The sequence below is a fragment of the Salminus brasiliensis genome, chromosome 9 (genome assembly GCF_030463535.1).
Source record: "Salminus brasiliensis chromosome 9, fSalBra1.hap2, whole genome shotgun sequence".
Lineage (NCBI taxonomy): Eukaryota > Metazoa > Chordata > Actinopteri > Characiformes > Bryconidae > Salminus > Salminus brasiliensis.
Genome location: NC_132886.1, coordinates 37,506,663 through 37,529,402, shown reverse-complemented (window position 1 = coordinate 37,529,402; position 22,740 = coordinate 37,506,663). Strand labels below are relative to the sequence as shown.

General features: G+C 44.9%; 1 protein-coding gene and 1 non-coding gene across 3 annotated transcripts in view; one reads left to right on the top strand and one right to left on the bottom strand.

Moving 5' to 3' along the window:
* Window positions 1–2,163: 2,163 nt before the first annotated feature.
* trnaf-gaa (transfer RNA phenylalanine (anticodon GAA)) lies at window positions 2,164–2,236 on the bottom strand. Its single transcript has one exon. It is a non-coding gene; the product is annotated as a tRNA-Phe (tRNA).
* A 238-nt stretch (window positions 2,237–2,474) lies between these two features.
* The window catches only part of uggt1 (UDP-glucose glycoprotein glucosyltransferase 1), a 34,400-nt gene continuing 14,134 nt past the window's right edge, over window positions 2,475–22,740 (top strand). The window contains exons 1-25 of one of the 2 annotated variants that reach the window (XM_072688303.1): window positions 2,475–2,686; window positions 3,833–3,965; window positions 5,303–5,382; window positions 5,507–5,637; window positions 5,734–5,846; window positions 6,197–6,371; window positions 6,508–6,604; window positions 6,688–6,766; window positions 6,860–6,960; window positions 8,008–8,107; window positions 9,527–9,587; window positions 11,213–11,304; window positions 12,176–12,326; window positions 12,933–13,052; window positions 13,445–13,530; window positions 13,875–14,010; window positions 14,511–14,642; window positions 15,120–15,284; window positions 16,023–16,143; window positions 16,667–16,765; window positions 19,689–19,783; window positions 19,906–20,112; window positions 20,777–20,908; window positions 21,013–21,143; window positions 22,632–22,727. In XM_072688303.1, the coding sequence (XP_072544404.1) occupies window positions 2,650–2,686; window positions 3,833–3,965; window positions 5,303–5,382; window positions 5,507–5,637; window positions 5,734–5,846; window positions 6,197–6,371; window positions 6,508–6,604; window positions 6,688–6,766; window positions 6,860–6,960; window positions 8,008–8,107; window positions 9,527–9,587; window positions 11,213–11,304; window positions 12,176–12,326; window positions 12,933–13,052; window positions 13,445–13,530; window positions 13,875–14,010; window positions 14,511–14,642; window positions 15,120–15,284; window positions 16,023–16,143; window positions 16,667–16,765; window positions 19,689–19,783; window positions 19,906–20,112; window positions 20,777–20,908; window positions 21,013–21,143; window positions 22,632–22,727 (2,870 nt within the window). In that variant the 5' untranslated portion in view covers window positions 2,475–2,649. Of the gene's footprint in view, window positions 2,687–3,539; window positions 3,601–3,832; window positions 3,966–5,302; window positions 5,383–5,506; window positions 5,638–5,733; window positions 5,847–6,196; window positions 6,372–6,507; window positions 6,605–6,687; window positions 6,767–6,859; window positions 6,961–8,007; window positions 8,108–9,526; window positions 9,588–11,212; window positions 11,305–12,175; window positions 12,327–12,932; window positions 13,053–13,444; window positions 13,531–13,874; window positions 14,011–14,510; window positions 14,643–15,119; window positions 15,285–16,022; window positions 16,144–16,666; window positions 16,766–19,688; window positions 19,784–19,905; window positions 20,113–20,776; window positions 20,909–21,012; window positions 21,144–22,631; window positions 22,728–22,740 lie in introns of those variants that run through there. The other variant, XM_072688304.1, reaches the window with a different exon arrangement.

Sequence of the window (22,740 nt, the reverse complement as noted above, 5' to 3'; positions counted from 1 at the left end):
CGTGGGCTAGAGGGGTATATACAAGGCCCCCAGGCATTGAGCTTGTGGAGCAGTGGAGGAGCTGTGTTCTCTGAAATGATGGATGGTGGAGCTCCATCCAATACTTTTGGGATGAGTTCTTCCCTGGACAGTAGGGGCGGAGGGAACTCATTTTGTGGGGAACCAGACCACCTCACAGCTTTCCTGAGATGATTTTTCTGAAGATTTATGCAGGAGCCGAGGCCTGATTTAATAAAGGGTTGATTTATAGGCCGGGCTGCAGCTGATCTGCCCATAAAGGGGAAATAACCGAGTCCGCTGCTTGACCTCTCACCTTCCTGAAGGTGCGGCGGCCTCTTCGAACGTGACGGCCAGACGGTATGTCAGCGGGGATGGTGCTTGGATGGTCCTAGTGGAAACAGAAGGAGATGATGAAAAGGTCTGATAAATCAGGAGATAACAGCCCCGTAACAGCAGCCCCTCTGTTCAACGCTCGAGACCCTTTATGCTCCGCATTCGAGACTGTTGACATACAGTGGCATGCAAAAGTTTGGGCACCCCTGTTGCTGTGAACAGTGATGTGAGTAGAAGATGATCTGATCTTTAGAAGTTTATGATCACAGTTTATTCATTTTATTCATAAGTTTAGGCACCCCAATAGATTTGAGGCCTCTCAGGCCTGGTCCACATGTTTCTGTATACTAAAACCAGAGGTCTGTTGTCTGAGTTTTGGCCTCCCGTTCACAAGAAAACACAGTTTTTAGTCAAAGAAATTGGAGCTTTTTGAAAAGGTGGAGATATTTGAAGACTCAAACTTCCCTACCGGCCCTCCTCCTCTCCTCAGTGACCCGGAAACTGCTTTTGTGGCACCATCCAGATTCTGGAGTGGCGTCACTGCTGCACGCTCAGAGACCACAGGGAAATCAACATACGCCATAAACATATATATATACTGATATTACTTATCTAATACAATGAGCTGTACAGCAGTAATATATGGCTTATTTGCCACCTGGCAAGGAGGAGGAGGAGGAGTAGCAAAAGTTTGTGGACGTAGCCTCACGACACTCTGCCTCATAGCGCTGCGGATTTTTATCATTAAGAAGTGCAAAGCAGTCCCTGGAGTGTGGTTCCGAAAGCCCAATGAGCTTTAAAGACCACCAAGAATCTCCGAGTTCCTAAGCAGTTCATCATCAGCGTCAGCAGGTTCTGGTCTCCAGGCTCAGGCCTGTACAGTTTCTGCAGGTTCAGCTGCGATATGGTGTTACAGAGCCTGTGGGAAATCATAGGACGGGCTGATCCCTCACAGGCTGCTGTCCAGGGTGCTGTATCCATAAAGAGCAATCAGCACACTGCAATCATCTCTGCACTGCGACTGCAGCGCACCTAGAACACCTTGTGGTTACAGTCTGAAATACAGCCCCAGCGTTCTTCATGGTTTACCCTCTGCTCGGCTACCGTGTTCGGAAACTCCCTTTATGATTATTATTTTTATTAATATAATTATTATTATCATTATCAGCCACAACATTAGCCCCATTTACAGGTGAAGTAAAAAAAAAAAAAAAAAAAAGGATTGATCTACAGTGGGGTGGATATATTAAGCAGCAAGTGACCCGTCAGTTCTTGAAGGTGATGCCAGATGGCTGAACATGGTCAGGCAGGTGGTTTTGGACACCACGGCTCATTGATACAAACCATGGAGGGCCCACCTCCCTCACAACTTACAGGACTTACAGGAGGGTATGCTGCTAACATCTTGGTGCACTGCTGGAAATGACCCTCCACCCAAATACTACAGTCTGCTCGTGGTGGTCCTGACCATTGACGAATGGAGTGAAAGTCCTAGGGCCAACTAAGTAAAGTAAAGGTAAAGGTGCACGTATTTGTCACTGTACAGCGAAATGTGTCCTCCGCATTTAACCCATCTGGTAGTGAACACACACTCACACACACACATGTGTTAGGGGCAGTGAGTACACACACCCAGAGTGGTGGGCAGCCAACTCCAGCGCCCGGGGAGCAGAGAGGGTAAAGGGCCTTGCTCAAGGACCCAACAGTGGCAACTTGCCGAGCCCGGGAATCGAACCCACAACCCTGTTATCGATATCCCGGCGCTCTAACCGCTGAGCCACCACCGCCCCAAAATAAAGGACTATCTTAGGTACAATACAGTACCCCTTCTGCCGAAACCCGGGATCGAACCAGGGACCTTTAGATCTTCAGTCTAACGCTCTCCCAACTGAGCTATTTCGGCTTAGACTACAGGCTGAAATTACAGACCTACAGAGTTCTCCTAAATGGCAGCAAAGGGCGGTGAGTATCGAAATAAGGAGGTGTTTTTTATTTTATTTTATTAATTTCATTTAATTACCATTAGTTCAACATTAAATAAACAATAAAAGCCGTGACTCTTATTTTGTAAACTGAGCTAAAAAAAAATTAATGGACGGCGCCAGTGAGCAGCCCAGTCAACTGCCCATGTAAACATTGTGACTAGCTTCTCGACTGTCTGCCTCCTTAACAATTAGTCAAATAAATTAGTTTGTGGACATTTTCTTTTCACATCAGACGTCTTTACAGCGTCTCAGGCGTTTCTCTGACCGCTGTAGCCGGACTTTCTGTCGGGCGCTGCGGTCTGTGGGGGACTGGAGCGCTGAAGGACCAGACATGGCTCTGCACGGAGAGGTCTCAGGAGCCGGTGGAGGTAGCTAGCTAGCTAACTAGCCGACAGTTCCCTCCTAAACTAAAGCATGTCTTCTCTTGCTGGTTGTTGGTTGTTTACTAGCTAAATATATCTGAGGTAAACAGGTGCTGCTTTAGTCTAGTCTCAGGTTCGTCCTGTTTTATGGCGCAGTAATGGCCGGTTAGCGATAGCTAGCTAGCTAGCTAGTTAGCTACATGAGAAGAGCTAGCCAGCTAGCCGAGTCTCTGCGGCTTATTTTCGGCGCATTTCGGATAAATGTAGTAAAGACAGCCGTTAAAGAGTGAAACTGGTGGATAAAACAGTGTGTTTATATCTACATCACTAAACGAGCAGACGCCAAAACCTGCTTTAGCGAAAGGGCGTAACATTAGCTAGCCTAGTGCTAGCCTAGCCTAGTTAACCACAAAACTGAGCGAATTTATAGCGAATTAAGGGCTTATTTAGTTTCTCCGAGCTCTAAAGCCTTCAGTAAGGTGTTTATCTTCAGCTGTGCTCCGACAGACGCGACAAACTCGTTATTTGCCGACGTCTATTTGAATTGCCCGGTCCACCTTAAATATCACCGTGGTTTAAATAGGCTGCCGCCTCGCGGCCGCAGTGCCGGCGCTGGGCCGTTTAAGGTGGAACGGGAGAGTTACAACTCAAGCTGCATTTTGAATGAATCGCAGCGGCTAAGCTAACTCCGGTAGCCAATGGGATGAGCCGGATCTGCCGCTCGAAATCGCCGCTAATTGGATAACAGCTGCGAGGACGGCCACGCTCAGGCTTCTGATTGGCTGGAAGGGTAGCAGAAGTGAGCCGGCGAAAGCGAAAGCATCATCGGTGCCGGAAAGAAGCAAGTTGAGGTTCTGCAGAACAGAACAGAACAGAACTGTTCTAATGTGTATATATGAAGGAACCTCAGATCAGACCAGGTTGTCCTTTAGGTAGCTAACACACCCAGGCTTATTAAAAAACCTTGTATCTCCATAAAGGGCGGTTTTACTGCTCAACTTTCCAAGGAAGTCTGTGGAAATATAGTCTTTCAAGAGATGTTGGTCCAAAAATGGAGATGCGAGGTTTTGCGTGACAGTGATGCTATGAGAAACTGTTCATTACCAGCATGGAGCTGCTTTATTCATTGTTGCTCTGTTGACACTGTTCCAGGTTGGAAGATGTGGCTGCTGTGTGTGTCTCTGGTGGTTCTGCACTTTGTGGCCTCTGCTGATGGGAGCTCGAAGGCTGTGACCACGACGTTGACCACCAAATGGCCCTCTACGCCTCTCCTGCTGGAGGCAAGGTAAGCAGTACAGCGTCAGTGGTTCTTCAGTTCCCGTCCTGTGACCGTTTTAATGATTTCAGTGCTCGCTATGGAGTCGCTATGCCGGAGTGTGCTGTTTACTAGAAGATCAACAACAGTGGTCATTTCAGTTGAGAGACTCTTTTTGGAGTTTGTGGGATTTGAGTGAGGCGGGACTGTTTTGGAAGGTGCTCGTTCAGAATTAGGGCAGTTTTTCCGTCGGTCCTCTATCCACAAACCAAAGACCCTGTTTACACCTGGTAGTACCTGATAAGCATTGACCCGGGCATCAGCTGTGCTCCTTCTAAGCATAGGGAGCTATGCTCCTTCCCCATATGGTCGTCGTCTATGGCTTAACTGTGGTACAACATCTGGCTTAAATACATTCCAGACTATCTTCGGAAGTGTTTGTTCCTGATCATAGCTGTTTAGCCACATTGCTATGCTTCAGCAGATGCTAATGATGTTTACATGCTACTTTCTATAACCACCAACAGCCACTATGGTGGTCACTGTAGAAACTCCCAGCTGAACACTGCAACTTGCATAGATTCGAAGTCCGACCTCTGACAACCAGCTTAGCGCTTGGAGGGCAGCGCGAACCCCCAGCTCCAATACGGCAGCTAACAGGCACCTGTGCTGATCACAGTAGGAGTGATGGAGCGGGGGGAAAGTACCATCAGCCCACTCTTGAAAGCGCAAGGCTTTATTTTTAGCAGTCATGGATGTCATGCCAGCCATTGTCTTCACCTGGGGACTCTCAAGTGGCGCTACCATCTAAGTGTTGGTGTGATTCCCAGTGATGCCACAGCCATCTAGCTGTGACCATGACTCAGTGCTAGCCAGTTTGTTAGTTGACATAACAGAAATGATGGTTAGCTTTCTCATCCAAGCGTGTTCAGCTGTCCATCAGCTGTTGCATCAGCAGAAGTAGTGGAGATCTTGTGGATGGGATTTTTTTTTAACCATCCAGGCCCACCTCTCTCAGCTCCCAGTGAGCGCCAACACTCACGAGGGCTGCAAATTTGATCCCGCTCACCCGGTAATTTGCAGATCTTATGGGGCCTCTACTCCTGCTATGACCTGGTAGCACTTTAGGTACTGTAGGTTGCTATGGTGCTATGTGGCCTTATGAACAATGCTTTTCAGTAAAGTGTAACCATATAATGTTGCTATACCTGCAATATTTGAAATTCTGGCCAATCGATCCAACATGGAGACTAACGTTGAGGGCAAGGGAATCTTCATCCTTCCGTAGCAAAATCCTGTAAAAAAAAAAGTATATCCTGTGGCTGTGGTGCACATGTGCTAATAGTGAACCCCTTGTTTATCACCAGTGAATTCCTCTCTGAGGAGAGCCAGGACAAGTTCTGGGACTTTGTGGAGGCTAACCAGGACATTGAAAACGAGCATGATGGTAAGGCCAGACCACCAGTTTCACTGTCCAGTTACTGCCTTGCTTGGTACATTACTGCATTGCCAAGACTGAGTGGAGAGGAACCCCTGGACATAACGCTTGGTTGGTGTTTCGTTTCCCTCAGGCTCTGATCTGTCTTACTATGAGCTGATCCTGAAGAGGGCTGGCCAGCTCCTGAGCCCTGTGCAGCTGAGGCTGCTCAAATTCGCCCTGTCACTGCGCTCCTACTCCTCCACCATCCACTCCTTCCAGCAGGTGAGTCGAGTCCACTGTCCGCGGTCACCTAAAAGCAGGCTTCGCTCCCAGCTGTAGGGTCGGCTAACTTTTGTTATTTGCTCTGATGTTGCATAGATTGCCTCCAATGAGCCTCCTCCACCAGGCTGCAAGGCTTTCTTCAGCGTCCATGGGGAGAAGTCATGTGACCTGGAGAGTCTGAAAGCGATGATCGACGCGGCTTCTGAGCGGTAAATGCAAACATACACAGTGTGGCCAAAGGTTTGTGGACACCTGCACAACCAATGTTTCCAGGGTGCTCAGAATAAGTCTCTGCTGTAGTATATGTCTTTACTCTTTGGGGAAGGCTTTTTATTTGATTTTTGAACATTGCTGGGAGGATTTGATTGCATTTAGACGCCCAAAAGCATTAGTGAGGAAAAGTACTGATGTTGGTTGAATGTTTGGTTGTGACACGCCATCTAATCCCAGAGATATTGGTCAGGGCACCATCTCTAAAGAAAGCGTAGTTCCACTGCTGCACAGCCCACGCCTGTAGACCTTATCCTTTAGTAACACTATTCTCCATTTTTTCTTACAGGCCAAAACCATTCCTGTTCAAAGGCGACCACCGGTTTCCTTCAGCCAATCCAGGAGCTCCTGTGGTCATTCTCTATGCCGAGTTGGGCACCAGAGAGTTTGCTAGCTTCCATCAGCACATGCTGTCCAAAGTGAACAAAGGACTGATTAACTACGTCCTGCGGCATTACCTCCCCGTAAGGATAGAACATCGACTGCATGATGCCTTCAGACGTTATTGATTTCCATTAAGAAGCATTTTTGCATCTCAGCACCTCAAAGGTTTAGCTCATCTAGGAGCAGATGTGATGAATTTTCCTCTGTTTCCAACAGCATCAAAGTAAGAGTAAAGTGTTCCTGTCTGGCTATGGGGTGGAGCTAGCTATCAAAAACCAGGAGTACAAGGCCAAAGATGACACCCAAGTTCAAGGTCCAGCAACATGACCAGATTTTGCACACAAATAATAAAAAAAAATTCTATAACACACTCAACACCCTTCCTATAACCTGCAGGTGCTGATGTCAACGCTACGGTGATTGGTGAGAACGACCCAGTGGACGAAGTCCAAGGTTTCCTGTTTGGAAAACTCAAGTGAGTGCTACTTTCTAACTGTTCAGAATTAGAGAGGGGCTCTCCTGTAGAGTAGGAAGATCTGCTAACTGTCTGCTCGCTCCCTACATGCAGGACGATATACCCCGAACTGAAGGAACAGTTGAAGGAGCTCCGCAAGCACCTGATCGAGAGCACCAATGACATGGCCCCGCTCAAAGTCTGGCAGATGCAAGGCGAGTATGCTGGACCCATCTCTGTTCTGACTGACAAGCTGACAGGATATATACACACCATATATTCAAAAGTATCCGGACACCCCTTCGTCCGCACTCACAGCTCATGTAATCTCCATAAAAAAGCATTTCCAGTGGAGCAGGGCACTCTGCTGGAGCAGCCACACATGAGCCTAAGGTCACCTAAGGCCTAAGGTCACCATACCCATCGCCTGGAGTTGTTAACATAACTACTGTTGATGTAACTAACTATTGATGTGACTAACATCAAAACAACATCGCCTGGAGTAATTTATGGTAAAAGAGCCCCAACCAAGTATTGAGCGCTTTTCAGTACATCCCTTTCTTTTAGATCTTAAGAAAAATTCTAATAATTTAAGATATTGGATTTCTTAGTTTCATGAGTGTATACACCAAGGCTGCTACACTATTCCCTTGTCTTTTTATTAGCCATGGCTCTGTCTGTCTAGTGCGGTATACAGACCACAGTGCCTGAAGCTCATTAGAGCTCTATTAGGAGGAAATCCCAGGAGATTTAGGCAAGCACACATTTAGGCTGCTGGAAAACACACACACACACACACACACACTTCACACGTATTAGTAACTCCACAGTTACTCCCTTTGATGCTTCCCGTCAGTGTTCAAGTAATAAAACGTTGATTCCTTGGATGGAAGTTTGCTATCAGTAGACTTCATCTGAAGACCATCTGTTGCTTTATCATTCATCAGCCCTTCTCCTCCGTCCACCAGTGTTGTGTAGATATGATTTAGGTGGTGAACCATAGTCAACATAAAGAGACACTGGCATGGTGTATTAAACTCTGTGCCAAGCTGGGTATCCACCACCCAAATATATCCAGCTGGGACTGGGCAGAAACGGACCATTGATGAAGGACTAATAGACGGCCAACAAATTCTGCTGCAAGTGGTCAGGGAGTGGGTGCAGGCAATGCATCCCTGTCCTAAGCTCATCCTGGTCTGGAACGTTAAATTTTAGACTCTGTAACTGACTCATTCAGTCTCTCTCTCCCTCTCTCTCTTTAGATCTCAGCTTCCAGACAGCAGCTCGTATCCTGGCAGCTCCCGCTGTTGACGCTCTCAACGTCATGAGGGATCTAAGTCAGAACTTTCCTACCAAGGCGAGGTACGCACATTTCACTCCACCCTGAGCTTATTGTTTGAATTTTAGAAAGGGATTTTGTTTAGGGATGCTGAAGGGATTCGCGTATTCTCATTTCTTTTGCTATTTAAGTGCATTTATATAGCTTGATTTATACTTCTGGGTAGACACACATCTGCAAAATATTAGAGTAGTTAACATCTAGCTGACATCAGCTGGAGAAGTTCTAGGTAAAATCAACTACAGTAGTTCTACATCTAGCAAATCTAGGAACAGCAACTAGAATATTTAACATGTAGCTAATAGTTAACATCTAGCAAACATCAAAGCAACATCGCCTATCGATAACAGGGTTGTGGGTTCGATTCCCGGGCTTGGCAAGCTGCCACTGTTGGGCCCTTGAGCAAGGCCCTTTACCCTCTCTGCTCCCCGGGTGCTGGAGTTGGCTGCCCACCGCTCTGGGTGTGTGTACTCACTGCCCCTAGTTCACTAGTGTGTGTGTGTTCACTACCACAGATGGGTTAAATGCGGAGGACACAGTGACAAATATGTGCACCTTTACCTTTACCCTTTTAGTAGTTAACATCTAGCTAACATCAAAGCAACATAATCTGGAGTAGAGAACATCTAGCCAACATCAGACCAACATCACCTGCAGTCGTTAACATCTAGCCAACATCAAAGCAACATCATCTGGAGTAGTTAACATCTACCTAACATCAAAGCAACATCACCTGGAGTAGTTAACATCTACCTAACATCAAAGCAACATTACCTGGAGTAGTTAACATCTAGCTAACATCAAACCAACATCTAATGAAGTAGATAACATCAAACCAACATCACCTGGAGTAGTTAACATCTAGCTAACATCAAACCAACATCACCTGGAGTACTTAACGTCTAGCTAACATCCACTGGAATATTTAACATCCGGCCTAAATCAGCCAGAGTACTTAACATCTTGCCAACATCAGCTGGAGTAGTTAACATCTAGCCAACAACAAGGTAACTCCAACTAGAATGTTTAACATGTAGCTAGTAGTTAGTAGTTCACATCTAGGTATCATCAACTGGGTTAGTTAACATCTAGCTAACCTCAGCCAGAGTAGTTCAAATCTAGCTTAAATCAGCTAGAGTAGTTAACATCTAGCCAACCTCAGTTACTGTGTTTAAGATCACCGACACTCGTTTTTATTGGGTATGCTGAGCTACAGTGGGCCGGGACCTACAGACATGTTCAGGAATACGTGCAGAAGGCTGTCTGTGTGTTATGCTGGGTTGCCTCTCAGCATTAACTATTGTCTGTTCTAAACTGGCTGCTTCCAGTGTGACGAATCGGGGAAATATTCCATTTATTACAGCATAACTCACCTGTGGTTTATATGGAAATGGGGAATAATAAAATAATGACACCAGCATTAATGTGATTTTGCTCCTCAGGTCCATAACCAAGACAGTGGTGAACTCCGAGATCCGGAAAGAGATTGAAGAGAACCAAAAGGTAAAGTGTTTCCCTGCCTTCCCTCACGTCTCCGGCAGCGTCTTCTGTGCTTTTAAGCCATTCCGCCGGTCTGTTCTGCCGAGCTGGAGCTCTAACTGAGTGCCATATTAGCAATGACTAAGCCCTTATGAGTCCCAGTGGTGCCGCTGTACTGCGCTGCAAGGCTGCGATAACAGCCGTGAAAAAGGGCCTCAGTCAAACCTTTGTTTACGCCACATAACTCACATTGGGAGAAATCTTTAAGACACATGTTTTTTTTTACTTCTTCTTCTTTTCTTCTTTTTTTTCCCCCTCCACTTTTCATCTTCCTGCAAATTGTAAACAGCGTCTGAGATGAAAGGAGAGCACGTTGGCGAACAGCAGCTTCGGTTGTGTGTTAATTAAATGAATGATTATTCCTTTTGCAACTTCTCCACCAGCAACCAACCCCTCCACTCCAGTCCCGTTTTGAAATGTCTGCATATACATCACGTTTGTTCTTGGTCCGGACCGGCAGAAGGGAATAAATTATGCGGCTGCTCTTGTCCCCGGTTCTTCCGAGGCTTGTGTCATTGTGCTTCTCGTTAAAGTCGCCCTGATCCAAAGCGTTCTCTCAGTTCCTTTAATGAAGCCTGCAGTGAATCCGCTTCCCATTCCTCACGACAAACAGACTTCTCTCGAAGGAACAGAATAACAAACGAAGTGACTTGCTTAAGGGCCCAACATTGGCAGTTTAGTGGAGCCAGGTATTGAACCCACAACCCTATGATCAATAACCACTGAACCACCAATTCTAAAAGCCATGGCCCAGCACAGGGCGCCCTTATAGCAGACAGGGTTAAGTGCCTTATTCAAGGGCCCAACAGTGGCAGATTAGCAGACATGGGTATTGAACCAACAACCCACTGACCAATAACCCAGTTCTCCTCTGCTAAAAGCTGGGGTCAGAGCACGGTATGCCATGCTACAGCACCACTGGAGGAGAGTAGGTTAGGTGCAGTGGTCATGGGCCTAACAGTGGCAGTTTACCAGAGCCGGGTATCGAATCCACAACCATATGATCAATAATCAATCCAGTGCCTTAACCACTGAGCCACCACTGTTAAAAGCTGGGGTCAGAGCAGGGGCTTCCATGCTACAGCACACTTGGAACAGACAGGGAGGGATAGATTAACAGACAGCTGTGCTTTGCTCAAGGGCCCAACAGAGACCCTCCAGTTGTGGGAATTGAGCCCACAACATCATGATCCTAAATCTAGGGTCAGAGTGCAGGCTCAGCCATCCTATAGCACCTCTGGAGCAGTTGGGGGTTGAGGGCCTAGCTCAGGTGTGCAACAGTGACATCTTGGCAGACCTGGGTCTCAAACCCACAATCCTGTGATTAATGATCCAGTGGGCTTTACTGAAGCAGCCTGTTTCCTATTACTTAAAGGAATAGTAGAAAAATCTAACATCAACATGACTTATCACTTACCCCCGCTGAGACTGGTGACCGTCTTATGTCTAGTGTTTGTTAGCAACGCTAGCCTAGCGTCTCCTTTTGTTAACTAAAGCAGTAAATATCATGCGGATAGAGGCTGAGTTATGAATCGTGTTTCATTCAAATTTTTAATGTTAATTAGTGTATGTTAATTTGCTTTCTGTAGTACTTCAAGGGATCCTTGGGCCTTCAGCCGGGAGACTCTGCTCTCTTCATTAATGGACTTCACATTGACCTGGATGTGCAGGACATCTTCAGGTGGGGACCTTTTTTATTAATATTTATTTATGTTTTTAGCATACATACTCATTTAAACAGCATTATAGCTGGTCGATGTTACCATTTAATTAATGTATTTCATTATTATTATTATTATTATTATTATTGTTACATATAATATTGTTATTGTATGTTAATGTTCTAATGTCTAACTGGGTATTGATACCATAAGAACAGAATCACCTCCTTGTTCAAAGCCAGCTGTCCTTTTGCTGGTGTTCAAAATTCAAGCCTTTGCTTGGCATTACTGGCTTTAGGAACAGAGCAAAATATTGATCTTCTGAGGTCTTCTGAAAGATGTTAGCATAGAGGCATGATTCCCGCTAACCAATCTGTTGTCATGTCATTGTATGCTTTTATTCAATGGGCAAAGCTCCTGTGAAAGCCACACTTCCAATCTCATCTCATTAATTAAAAACATATTTGCTCTTGGTGAAGTCTGTAACGCAGAAGTTCACTTACTTTTTCTAGCCTGCACTGTGCATTTTCACATCTGGAAAAACTATAGGAATGTGAGAAGTCTGAATCTGTGGCTTTATGTATAACACATCACCCATACATTTTCACCCAGCTTGCACCCGTCCAGTCTTTCTCCGAGTTAGTCGGGAAATGCAAAGCAGGACTGTTTAAGGGCTTAGAAAATTCGGCAGATATAGTGAAGACAGGGAGAGGTGGAGAAGATTAACAAACTCTGTGATGGATTTGCTATATTTCAGCACTGTAGCGAACACCTGCTCCGCATGGCAATTCTGAAGCTCTGCCACATACCAAAAAAAAAAAAATCTGTGGCCATTAGCATGCTGCCGCGGTACAAGTGTTAGTCTCTAAACGGGTGTGTGATTTCTTGCAGCGTGTTCGACGTGCTGAGGAACGAGGCGCGAGTCATGGAGGGATTGCGCAGCCTCCTCATCGACTCGCCTTTCATCCACGACATACTCAAACTGAACGTACAGCCCGCCGACTCGGACTATGCTGTAGACATCCGCAGCCCCTCGATCTACGTAAGCTTCCAAACCGCACGCTCAACCTTGGCATGATGGACCGTGTCCAGAGGCCAGTTCAGTTGGTATAGCTTACCCAGTGGCCAATGAGACTGACTTACACTGTGTACTGGTTGTGTAAATTGTGTGTAAAAAATAAATAAATAAATAAATAAAATAAGTAAATAATATTTGGGACCCAATTAAATATTTAGTTCTTTATTAAGAAACGTGGACATATTATTAATATTTAATCCTTTTTATGGAGTAAACATGATCTTGCAAAAGCAGTGAGAATTTTACTGCCATTTATTTAACAAAGAAATTAGGAAAAAAGAAAGGACACTATATAATATGTGTATAATAACAATATATTATAATATTTATAATATATATATAAAAAATGTCATAATAAACAAACAAAAAAACATGCATTAAATCAGAGTAAAAGGACTGTGGGGTCGGAAGACTGCCATTTATCGGTCTAGGTTTTAACAAGCAGCCTGTCATCAGCAGCCTAAGCCTGAGAGAGCACAATTGGCCTAGCTCTCTCTCCGGGTGGGTAGATCATCCATCTCTCTCTCTCTCTCTCTCTCTCTCTCTCTCTTTCTCTCTTTCCCTCTGTAGTGGATAAACAATCTGGAGACCGATGGCCGGTATGCTTCCTGGCCATCCAACGTGCAGGAGCTGTTGAGGCCCACCTTCCCGGGGGTCATAAGACAGATCCGCAAGAACCTTCACAACCTGGTGAGCACTGAACTGTTTCCGCTGTTATACGTCAGGTTTCTAGATGACATTCTGTGTTTTTTTTGTTTTTGGTTTTTTTAATTCGTTAAGTCTTTAATGAGAGAAGCTCATTGAACATGAATGCGTTTGGACGCACTAAAGCAACCAGTCGCTTGTGGACCAGTGATGAATCAGCTGCCTGTCCCAATATATCCAATAGCGATGAGTCAACAGGGAGACTGAAGTAGCTAATTCTCGGACTCAGACCACTTTTGCCAGAAAGGATTTGACCATCTGATTTGATTTGCCTGTTCCACTGATGTCTACGCCTGTAATGATTCCCAAAACAACCCCGTAACAGCCTAAAAGTCTAAAGTTTGTGTGGCTTTTTTTTTTTTTTTTTTTTTTTTAAGGTCCTGATCTTGGACCCTACTCATGAGAACACAGCAGAGCTGTTGAGTGTGGCAGAGATGTTCTACAGCAACAATATCCCCCTCAGGTAAGTCTCTGCACACACACATACACACAGGCTTTAGATCCTACCATGCTAAGCAAGTGTTCTCCAGTACATCCGGTTCTCAGCGAGAATTTCTGCGTTGTCCCTTCAAGGCCTTCAAATCCTGTAAAAACTTTCACCTCCAGGTGTTGTTAATGTTGTTAAGAGCAGGAAAAATGGGCAAGCATAAGAACCTGAGACACACTTTCAGGAGCCAGATTGTGATGGTTAGACAACTGGGTCTCCAAAACATCAGGCATCAGGTCTTGTGGGGTAGAGTTTTGCTGGTCTTGTCAGAGTCTGCTGTTCAATAACTGGGTCTGTGGTTGTTTTATTGTCCCTCACAGGATTGGGCTGGTGTTTGTGGTGAATGATGCTGATGACATTGATGGTATGCAGGACGCTGGAGTGGCCATGCTGAGAGCGTTCAACTACATCGCAGATGAAGTGGACAACCAGATGGCCTTTGATGCCGTCCTCTCCGTAAGTCCATTTGCAGTCATTCAGAATTTGTTATAAATAGGTGCTCCATATTTCCCCCTCCCTTTTAATGAATGCATTCAGCTACTTTATATTGCACCCATTACTGACACGAATATTCAAATGCACACACACAGCATGTCTAGTCCCTGTTGAGAAGTACTGCCAATAGAATAGGACTCTCTGGAGCAGATCAACATTGGCACTACATTGGTATCCTGCCTAAGGCCAGGCGTGGGCTACGAGGGAGTTAGGGGACCCATTACTTTTGTCCCTATATAACTATATGAAGAAATTCTTACTTCAATTTAAAAATTCAGCATGTATGAGGGATCCTGTATTTGTTGGCGTTTCTGGGATGTTTAATAATCATATAAGAAACTGGTTTATTATTATTATTACATTACATTTATTAAAGTTATGAAAGCCAAATGTCAAAATGCCATGAAAAATGGTCTTTTATCGAAAGATAATGAAATGAACGACTGTGTATTTTGAATCAGATGCTGAACAGAGTGCCCAGTGGAGGAAAGCTGAAGGTGGAGCATGTGGTGGGGGTTTTGGAGAAGCGCTATCCCTACGTAGAGGTCCGAAGTATTCTGGGAGCAGACTCCGCATACGACAGCAACCGCAAGGTACAGGAAGACTCTGTGTGTTGTGCTGTTTTTCTTTGTAGGGTGATCATGTCCAGGCTTGGCGATCAACCATCCTGGAGTGTTTTCAGTAGTTCCATTGCCCCAAAAAACCTTGACCTTCTCAAAGCACCATAAGAGGTTCCCGAAGAAGCTCCGAAAGGAGACACATTTTAATGCCCAGTGTAAACAGAGTCTGGTTAGAGTAGATCCAGATATGAAATGTATGTTAATGCCAGGAGTGTGTAAACATGCCCCATCAATGAATGGCAGAACCACTTGTGAACCTGCACAGGTTTGTGGTAAACAGCCCAGGCTAAACGTAGGGCTGAAAGTTGGTTGATACTAACGTGGTGGATCAGTCTTTTTGAAGTAGTACATTTTTCCCTAAGTCTCACCCTGATTGTTATCCTGGTTGGTAAATGATTTAGGAGACCTCTTGGCTCTTGAGAGAGACAGGCTGATGTGTTGTCTTTGCAGGAAGGAAAGGCCTACTACGAGCAGACTGGAGTGGGGCCGCTGCCCGTGGTGCTGTACAACGGCATGCCTCTGCAGCGTGAGCAGCTTGACCCTGATGAACTGGAGACCACCGTTATGCACAAGATCCTGGAGACGACCAGCTTCTTCCAGCGTGCCGTTTACTTGGTGAGAACAGTCACAGTGTTCCACTGATGAAACTCCAACGTGTGCGCTTTGAAGACATCAAGCCTGGCCTGTTACGCTTGACGTTCAGCGTGCAGCAACTTATTTTAATATTTAACATACTTTTAATAAAGGTTATTAGAAATGTGTCCATTTTTAAATGAAAACGGCAATCAGGGTCCAAACACAGAGCATCGGTGCACAAATGATGGCCAATGTTTTAAGATTGGTCTTATTCATTATCAATATGAATATGTTTACACCGACCTGCCATAACATTAGCACCACCGGTGACCGGTGAAATGAAAACCACTGATTATCTTCATCTACAGCGGCTCCCGTCAAGGGGAAGATACATTAGGCAGCAGGTGAACAGCCAGTTCTCAAAGGTGATGTTAAAAACATAAGGATCTGAGCCACTCTGGCAAACACATCAGGTATTGTGGGTTGTTCTGGTGGCCAGTGGCCACTACCTACCAAAAGTGCTCCAACAAAGGACAACCAGTGAGTTAATGTATGTCCATGGAGGTCCATGGAGGCCCCACCTTACAACTTACAGGACTTGAAGGATCTGCTGCCTAGGCATGTAGTGCTAATGTTATGGCTGATCGGTGCGTAGTCCAGACCAGCTACGGTCTTCTGCTGTTAGAGAAGCGCTCTACAGCTCATAAGTACGACTGAGGTTTCTACCACGTGTGCACTGTCAGGAATGATGATGCACTAACCACTTGTGCTTCTCAGGGGGAGCTGGCTACCGACCATGACGTGTTGGACTTCATCATGAACCAGCCCAATGTGGTGCCGCGGATCAACTCCAGGATCCTGACCACCACTAGGACCTACCTGGACCTGTCCAGCACCAGTCAGTTTCACTTTTCTGCTCTCAATTCATCAGACCGAGACTCTGACTGTCTGTTCTTTTGACCTTCTACCATCTATTTCCTGTTCAAGCTCTGCTTTGTTAGTCTGCACCTCAGATTCACAGAGCTTGGTGCTTGGCTGGCTCTGGGGAATGCCTCCTCGTTTTGAATTCCACGCTAAATGTCTTGTTTGTTCTTGAAAATCCATTTATGTACAAAGAGTGGGGGAAAATGAGGCGTCGGCAATGATATTCATAACCCATTTTGTTTCCTCAAGGAGATGAATTTTGATCAAGTTGGCGTGCGGGTATTTGCACGCTCTGGGAGGCTGAAGTAGGGACATGAACTCAAACAGTCGATGTTCTGAAGCAGCTGAATACCAAAATGCATGGGGTTTGATTCCACGCATAGGGAAATGTGTAATTCAGCAAGCTGTTTTAACCTCGCTCGCTCCGTATGTAATAACTTTTATTTTACTAAGCCTATTGTGTGTTGTGTTCCCCCCCCCTCTTCCACTCCCTCTAGACAACCATTTCATTGATGAATACGCCCGCTTTCTCTTCCTGGACACCAAAGAGAAGAACACAGCTGTGGCGAACAGCATGAACTACATGACAAAGAAAGGTAAGGCAATAGCTGTCATTAGCCTCCGTGGGGAAAGGCACCTAATTACATCCGACTCACATAAGGGAAGAAATGTGTGAGAGGCTGGTCATTATCGACTCATTTCTGAAAATAGCCTGTCACCACTGAGCTGTAGGCGGTGCGTTTTCCACCTCCCTTATTTTCTTCTTGCCTTAAAGGCCTCATATCGGCCGTATTGTCCTCACCTTTTTTTTGGTGTAATAAAAGAGTTTGATAGAGTGTGTAAACATTGTAAAAGTTTCACTCTCCAGTCCGTTCAGTCCACACACACACAACCTTTGCTGCCCAGTCCTGAATTCACCCTTTTTCCTATGCCAGAAAATTTGTACATTTACAAACATTTGGCAGATCTTTTGGATTGGTGAGCTTCTACTGGCCACTTTATTAGAAACACCTATCATGTAGTTTCATTCACTGGCCATTTTATTAGAAACTTCAACTTTGGGCTTCCACTCACTGGCCACTTTATTAGAAACATCTACCTTGTAGTTTCACTGACTGGCCACTTTATTAGAAACACCTACCGTGTAGTTTGTCACTGGCCACTTTATTAGAAACACCTACCGTGTAGTTTATGTCACTGGCCACTTTATTAGAAACACCTACCGTGTAGTTTATGTCACTGGCCACTTTATTAGAAACACCTACCTTCCACTTTCACTGGCCACTTTATTAGAAACACCTACCATATACTTTCACTCATTGCCACTTTATTAGAAACACCTACCATGTGCTTCCACTCACTGGTCACTTTATTAGAAACCCCTACCTTGTACTTCCACTCACTGGCCACTTTATTAGAAACACCTACCTTCCACTTTCACTGGCCACTTTATTAGAAACACCTACCATATACTTTCACTCATTGGTCACTTTATTAGAAACACCCTGTAGTTTCACTGACTGGCCACCTACCTTGTAGTTTATCTCACTGGCCACTTTATTAAAAACACCTACCGTGTCATTTCACTGATTGGCCACTTTATTAGAAACACCTACCATATACTTTCATTCATTAGCCACTTCATGAGAAACACGCACAGTTGATCGGTGTTTCTAATAAAGTGGCCAGTGAGTGAGTGAGTCTACAGTGTTGTTTGTTTATCCTGTGGCTGAAGGTTCTAGATCAGGAGGCGGGTGCAGAACCTGATTCCGTCCTCTTTTGCATTTCGTAACCGTTGGTTTCCTCCCCCTGACTGTCTGTGTTAGTACATGTCTGTCTGTCTGTCTGTCTGTCTCTCTCTCTTTCTCTTTCTCTCTCTCAGGAATGCAGTCCAGTGAATCCTCTGGTAATTGCCTTTGTTTGCGCAGTGAAATGCGGTTGGCCCGCGCCTGATTTGTTTGATCTTAATAACACTAATTTTCATAAATCACACAGCAGCGATGGATGTGTTGGATGGAAAGCGCTGCAGCTGGACATCCTCAGTCCTCTAGATTAGCATGCAGCCACCGCTGCAGCAATTTTCATTCTGCAAGTTCTGCTAAAATTGCTGTCAGACTGAAGTTTCCCCACTTTCTCAACCATCTCATTTATGTTTGTGTGTGTGTGTGTGTTCTGAGAGAAGGGCTTCGATGGTGTCATGTATGGATTTAGCTACGGCAACACATTTGTCATTAGTCAGAACTGTCAGGGTTAGATGGATGAGCAGAGCTGTCTCAATAATCCCCTCCCTCCTCCTTTCCCTTTCCATGTCTTATTGCTCTTAGGTCTGGGCTATCGAACAATAACCCTAATCCAAATCAATACCAGCCGGTTCCTCAGTCTGGGTCGAGCGTTTGGACAGGTGGGAACAGCGACCCTCACTGTGTGTGCCTCTCCCTCACTTAATCAGGAGGGGGAAGAAATCTAGCCATTCACTCTCAGCACCACAGATCATCTTAACAGTAATAAAGATGACCACGGTGCACAAATGGGCAGTGCTCTGCTGCTGTTTGCTTTGAATCTTTTTCTAGTCGGGCCGGGGCTTTAGCTAGTGAGCTGTTTTTTTACAGAAAAAAAAGCCTTGAAACGAGAAGCGATCGCAGTGAAGAATGAATTTCCTGTTCGGACGAATCGCTCTTAAGGCTGTTCAGTATCTTCCATATAGTGCACAGCTAAATTTGTTGTAATTTCAGATGAAATTGCCACACGTGAGGCTGAGCACCACTGGAAAATTGTTCTTAGGCTAAATGCGCTCTGCTGCCTGTCTGTGAGCCAGCTACAATGAAAGCTCCTCCTCTTTACTGTCCACCAATCAGCTGTCAATTTTTTTTTATTATTATTAATGGAATAACAAGATATTTACATGCAGTATGGGTAATGGTTCTCATAAGAGAAAGACTCAAAGTGAGGGACAGTGGGACGGTGGCACAGCGGTCTTGCCCTACAGCGTGCCTACTCCTCTCCAGTATGCACTGTCCACAATGAACAATACATGACATCTTACAGCTCCTGCAGTAATGGTATTCTTGATAGCACTAGATAGCACTTCTTTAGTCACCTAAGATCAGTCATTAAAATATATATAAATATAATATAGCTGTAGAGTTGAGCCTAAATATATTATTTTTTAAAGGTATGATTATTTATTTATGTTGAATTATGTCATAATTGAGAAAACGGACTGGTATCTAAAATGTATATCTAATATATATATATATATAATCATTCTGTCACACCCAGCCCAGTTTCCTTCATATGCGATCTGCTTTTGCTAATGGCTTCTGCTGCTATGTTCCCTTGGCATGTAATACTCAACATGTTGGACATGGAGGCTGTTTACACCTGGCATCATGTGCTTTGTGTCTGGATCCTCTCTGTTTTATACAATGGTCGGGTTCAGTAAGCCATTTTTGCAGAAAAGCGTCCAAACAGCTGTGTAATGACCCCGACATGCCCTCTCCTCTTCTCTGTGATTCACAGATGATGGCGTGATCCGTCCTGTGACGTTCTGGGTGGTTGGAGACTTCGACCATCCCTCTGGCCGTCAGCTCCTGTATGATGCCATCCGACACATGGTAACCGTCCTCCTCACCGAGACACACACACACACACAAGTCAAGCCAGGGTTTTTCCATTAGTGAACAGAGCCTGAATTGGCTGTAATTTGCTCATATCTTTCTCTGAAACTGTCCTTCAGAAAACCAGCAATAACGTACGACTGGGGATGATCAATAACCCAATGGACAGCCCCTCCAATTCCACCACCCTGATTGCCCGAGCCATCTGGGCCGCCATGCAGACGCAAACAGCCAACAACGCCAAGAACTTCATCACCAAGATGGCCAAGGAAGAGACGGCCCAGGCCCTTTACTCTGGGACCAACATCGCAGACTTTGCAGTTGGGGTAAAGAAGACATCCGGCCCTGTGTTTTGTTACTCCTGAAATATCGGGTTAGGTGTTCGGTGCAGGGTTACGTTCAGTTGGAGGTTTGTAAAATGTTAGGTGAGCATCTATGTAGCATCTGCAGGTACAGTGTTGGCCAGCATTGTTTACATACATGTAAAGGTCTCAGCTTTCGCCAATTCCCCCTCTCCCCTTAACAGAGCACAGGAGCGGCTAATGTAATTTTTCGGTCCACCCCTAGGTCTGATATTTTATGGGCCGATCAGAACTACTAGAAAGTGACCAATGTAAGAAAAGAAAGCCATGTATAATAAGCATCAGGATTGGTTTCAGATTTCATATTCAGGTTTAATTGTTTTCTAGGAATGGGATTTAATGGTTAACTTAATAAATGGTAGTTTTTAACAGCCAAGACCACCAGCAGGTAGTTAGTTAGTCGCTAAAATACATGGATTTCTGTGCACTGTCATAACTGTGTGCGTTATGAGGTGCGAGTTGAGCTCCCCTATTAAAATTACATAGCAAGTGGCAATGTTTGGGGTCCAAGCACCGTGTGCTATTATGCAGCCAGTAGAGCACAAATGTTTAAGCCTTTTAAAAAGTTCTGAGCTGTACTTTATAATCTCTCTTTATAATATATTTATCTCTTCTGCTTGTCCCTAAGGGAATGGATGTGCCTTTGTTCAAGAGCGCATACGAGTCGCCTAAAGTGGACTTTCTGTTGGCTCACTCTGCCTATTGCCGGGATGTCCTGAAGCTGCACAAGGGCCAGAGGGCTGTCATCAGTAATGGACGGGTGGGTTTAGCTTAATGAAGTAAAGGAGACCCTTAGGGTTTTCGTCCGGCATGACTTTATCTTTGTCTTTTTTTTCCCCCTCCTTCTTTCCTTTACCCTTGCAGATTATTGGTCCACTAGAGGAGGGGGAGGTCTTTAACCAGGACGATTTCCTGCTCCTCGAGAGCCTAATCCTGAAGACGTCTGGAGAGAGAATCAAGAGCAAAGTGCAGCAGCTTAATGTGGAGGAGGACAGGTAAATATATACAGCTGTCTAGCTCGGGGGTCTCAAACTCAGATTACCTGGGGGCCACTAGCCAGGCAGTGTTCTCCAAGGAACCAGGTTGTTCTAACGAAGCTTTTTGAAAGTAAATATCTGTGTGAAAAAACTGCTCTCCAGTATGCACTGTCCACAATGCACAATATATGACATTGCACGGCTCCTGCAGTATATCCTTAGTGGTGTTCTCGGACGTTCTGTGCACTGGACAGGTGGTATAGCACTTCTTTAGTCACCGTAAACCGGTCATTTGTTCCTTGTCCGACAAATATAGCTATAGAGTTGAGCATTATCGTGCACGTCTGGCACTGAATCCTCGTACTATGAGCAGCCTGAAGCCTGCAGTCTTCCAGAAACTGCCTCTGTATACGGCAGCTCCCTCTGTCCTCTGTCCAGTACCTAGCATATACTGATCTACATGTCTAGTGGCTGGGATTTAGTCAAAATTGATGCTTTTGTGCCGTGAATGGTGAGCTAGCACCTGTGCAGCACCTTAGTGATTGTTTTAGAACTTGAAGCAAAATTAAACAAATGAAGAAACAAGATAAAAATGAGGGTAAATGGAAAATTCTGATTAAAAAAATAAAATAGCCGGATTTAATCCAAACACATTAACAGGTGAAGCTGCCTCACGGGCCGGCAGTTTGAGACCCCTGCTCTAGCTGTTGATTTGAGCTAGTTCTTCTTCATTGTGCATTGTAGCAGTTCCACGGACAGCCAAACAGCCCAGAGCAACATGCTATGCTTAACAGTTGACTTGGTGTTCTCGGGGCTGAATGCATCACCTTTATTCGTCCAAACATCCAAAACTTTTCCTTGACCCAAACATGAAAACCTGCGCACCAGAGATCATTGAAAGCCCAGTATTTCCCTGACAGTTATGCCCATGAGGAGTTTACGGAAACCTCTGACCACATCTGTAAAAAGCTTAATAAGTTTACTTAATAAGCAAGTGTGTGTTGATTTAGGGATGCAGATTGTGGTATGTTAATTGGTGGATATCAGCCTCCATTACTTTATTATTATCTACATTAGCCTGATGTTGATAAATGTAGGTATAAGTAGGGCTGGTCAATATGACAATATTTTATCGTATTGTGATACATTCTGAGTCATTCTGATAGACAATATGATTTTCTAAGCATATGGATGGTATTGGTAGTGCTTAATAAACACTGATCAGCTGCAGGTTTTATTACAAACAGTGTAATTAGACTGGTTTAATTGAATGAAGAGCAGCAGATGTTGAGTAAATATCAGTGTACTCAGTATGGGAGTGTACCTGAATAGTAGTGTTTAAGAATCTGAAGCTACTGATGTATTTACATGATTACATGTATCGTGATAAATACAGTGTATTGTGAAAATGTCTTGATAAAAAATATCGTGATACAGTATTTTTACCATATCGCTCCTTAGTAATCTATAGGAAAGTAGTTGAATATGAGGCTTCTGCTGTTCCAGAGCCAGTGATTTGGTCATGAAGGTGGACGCGCTGCTCTCCTCCCAGCCCAAAGGCGAGGCGCGGGTTGAGTACGGATTTGCAGCGGACAGATACAGGTACTCTCCTTCT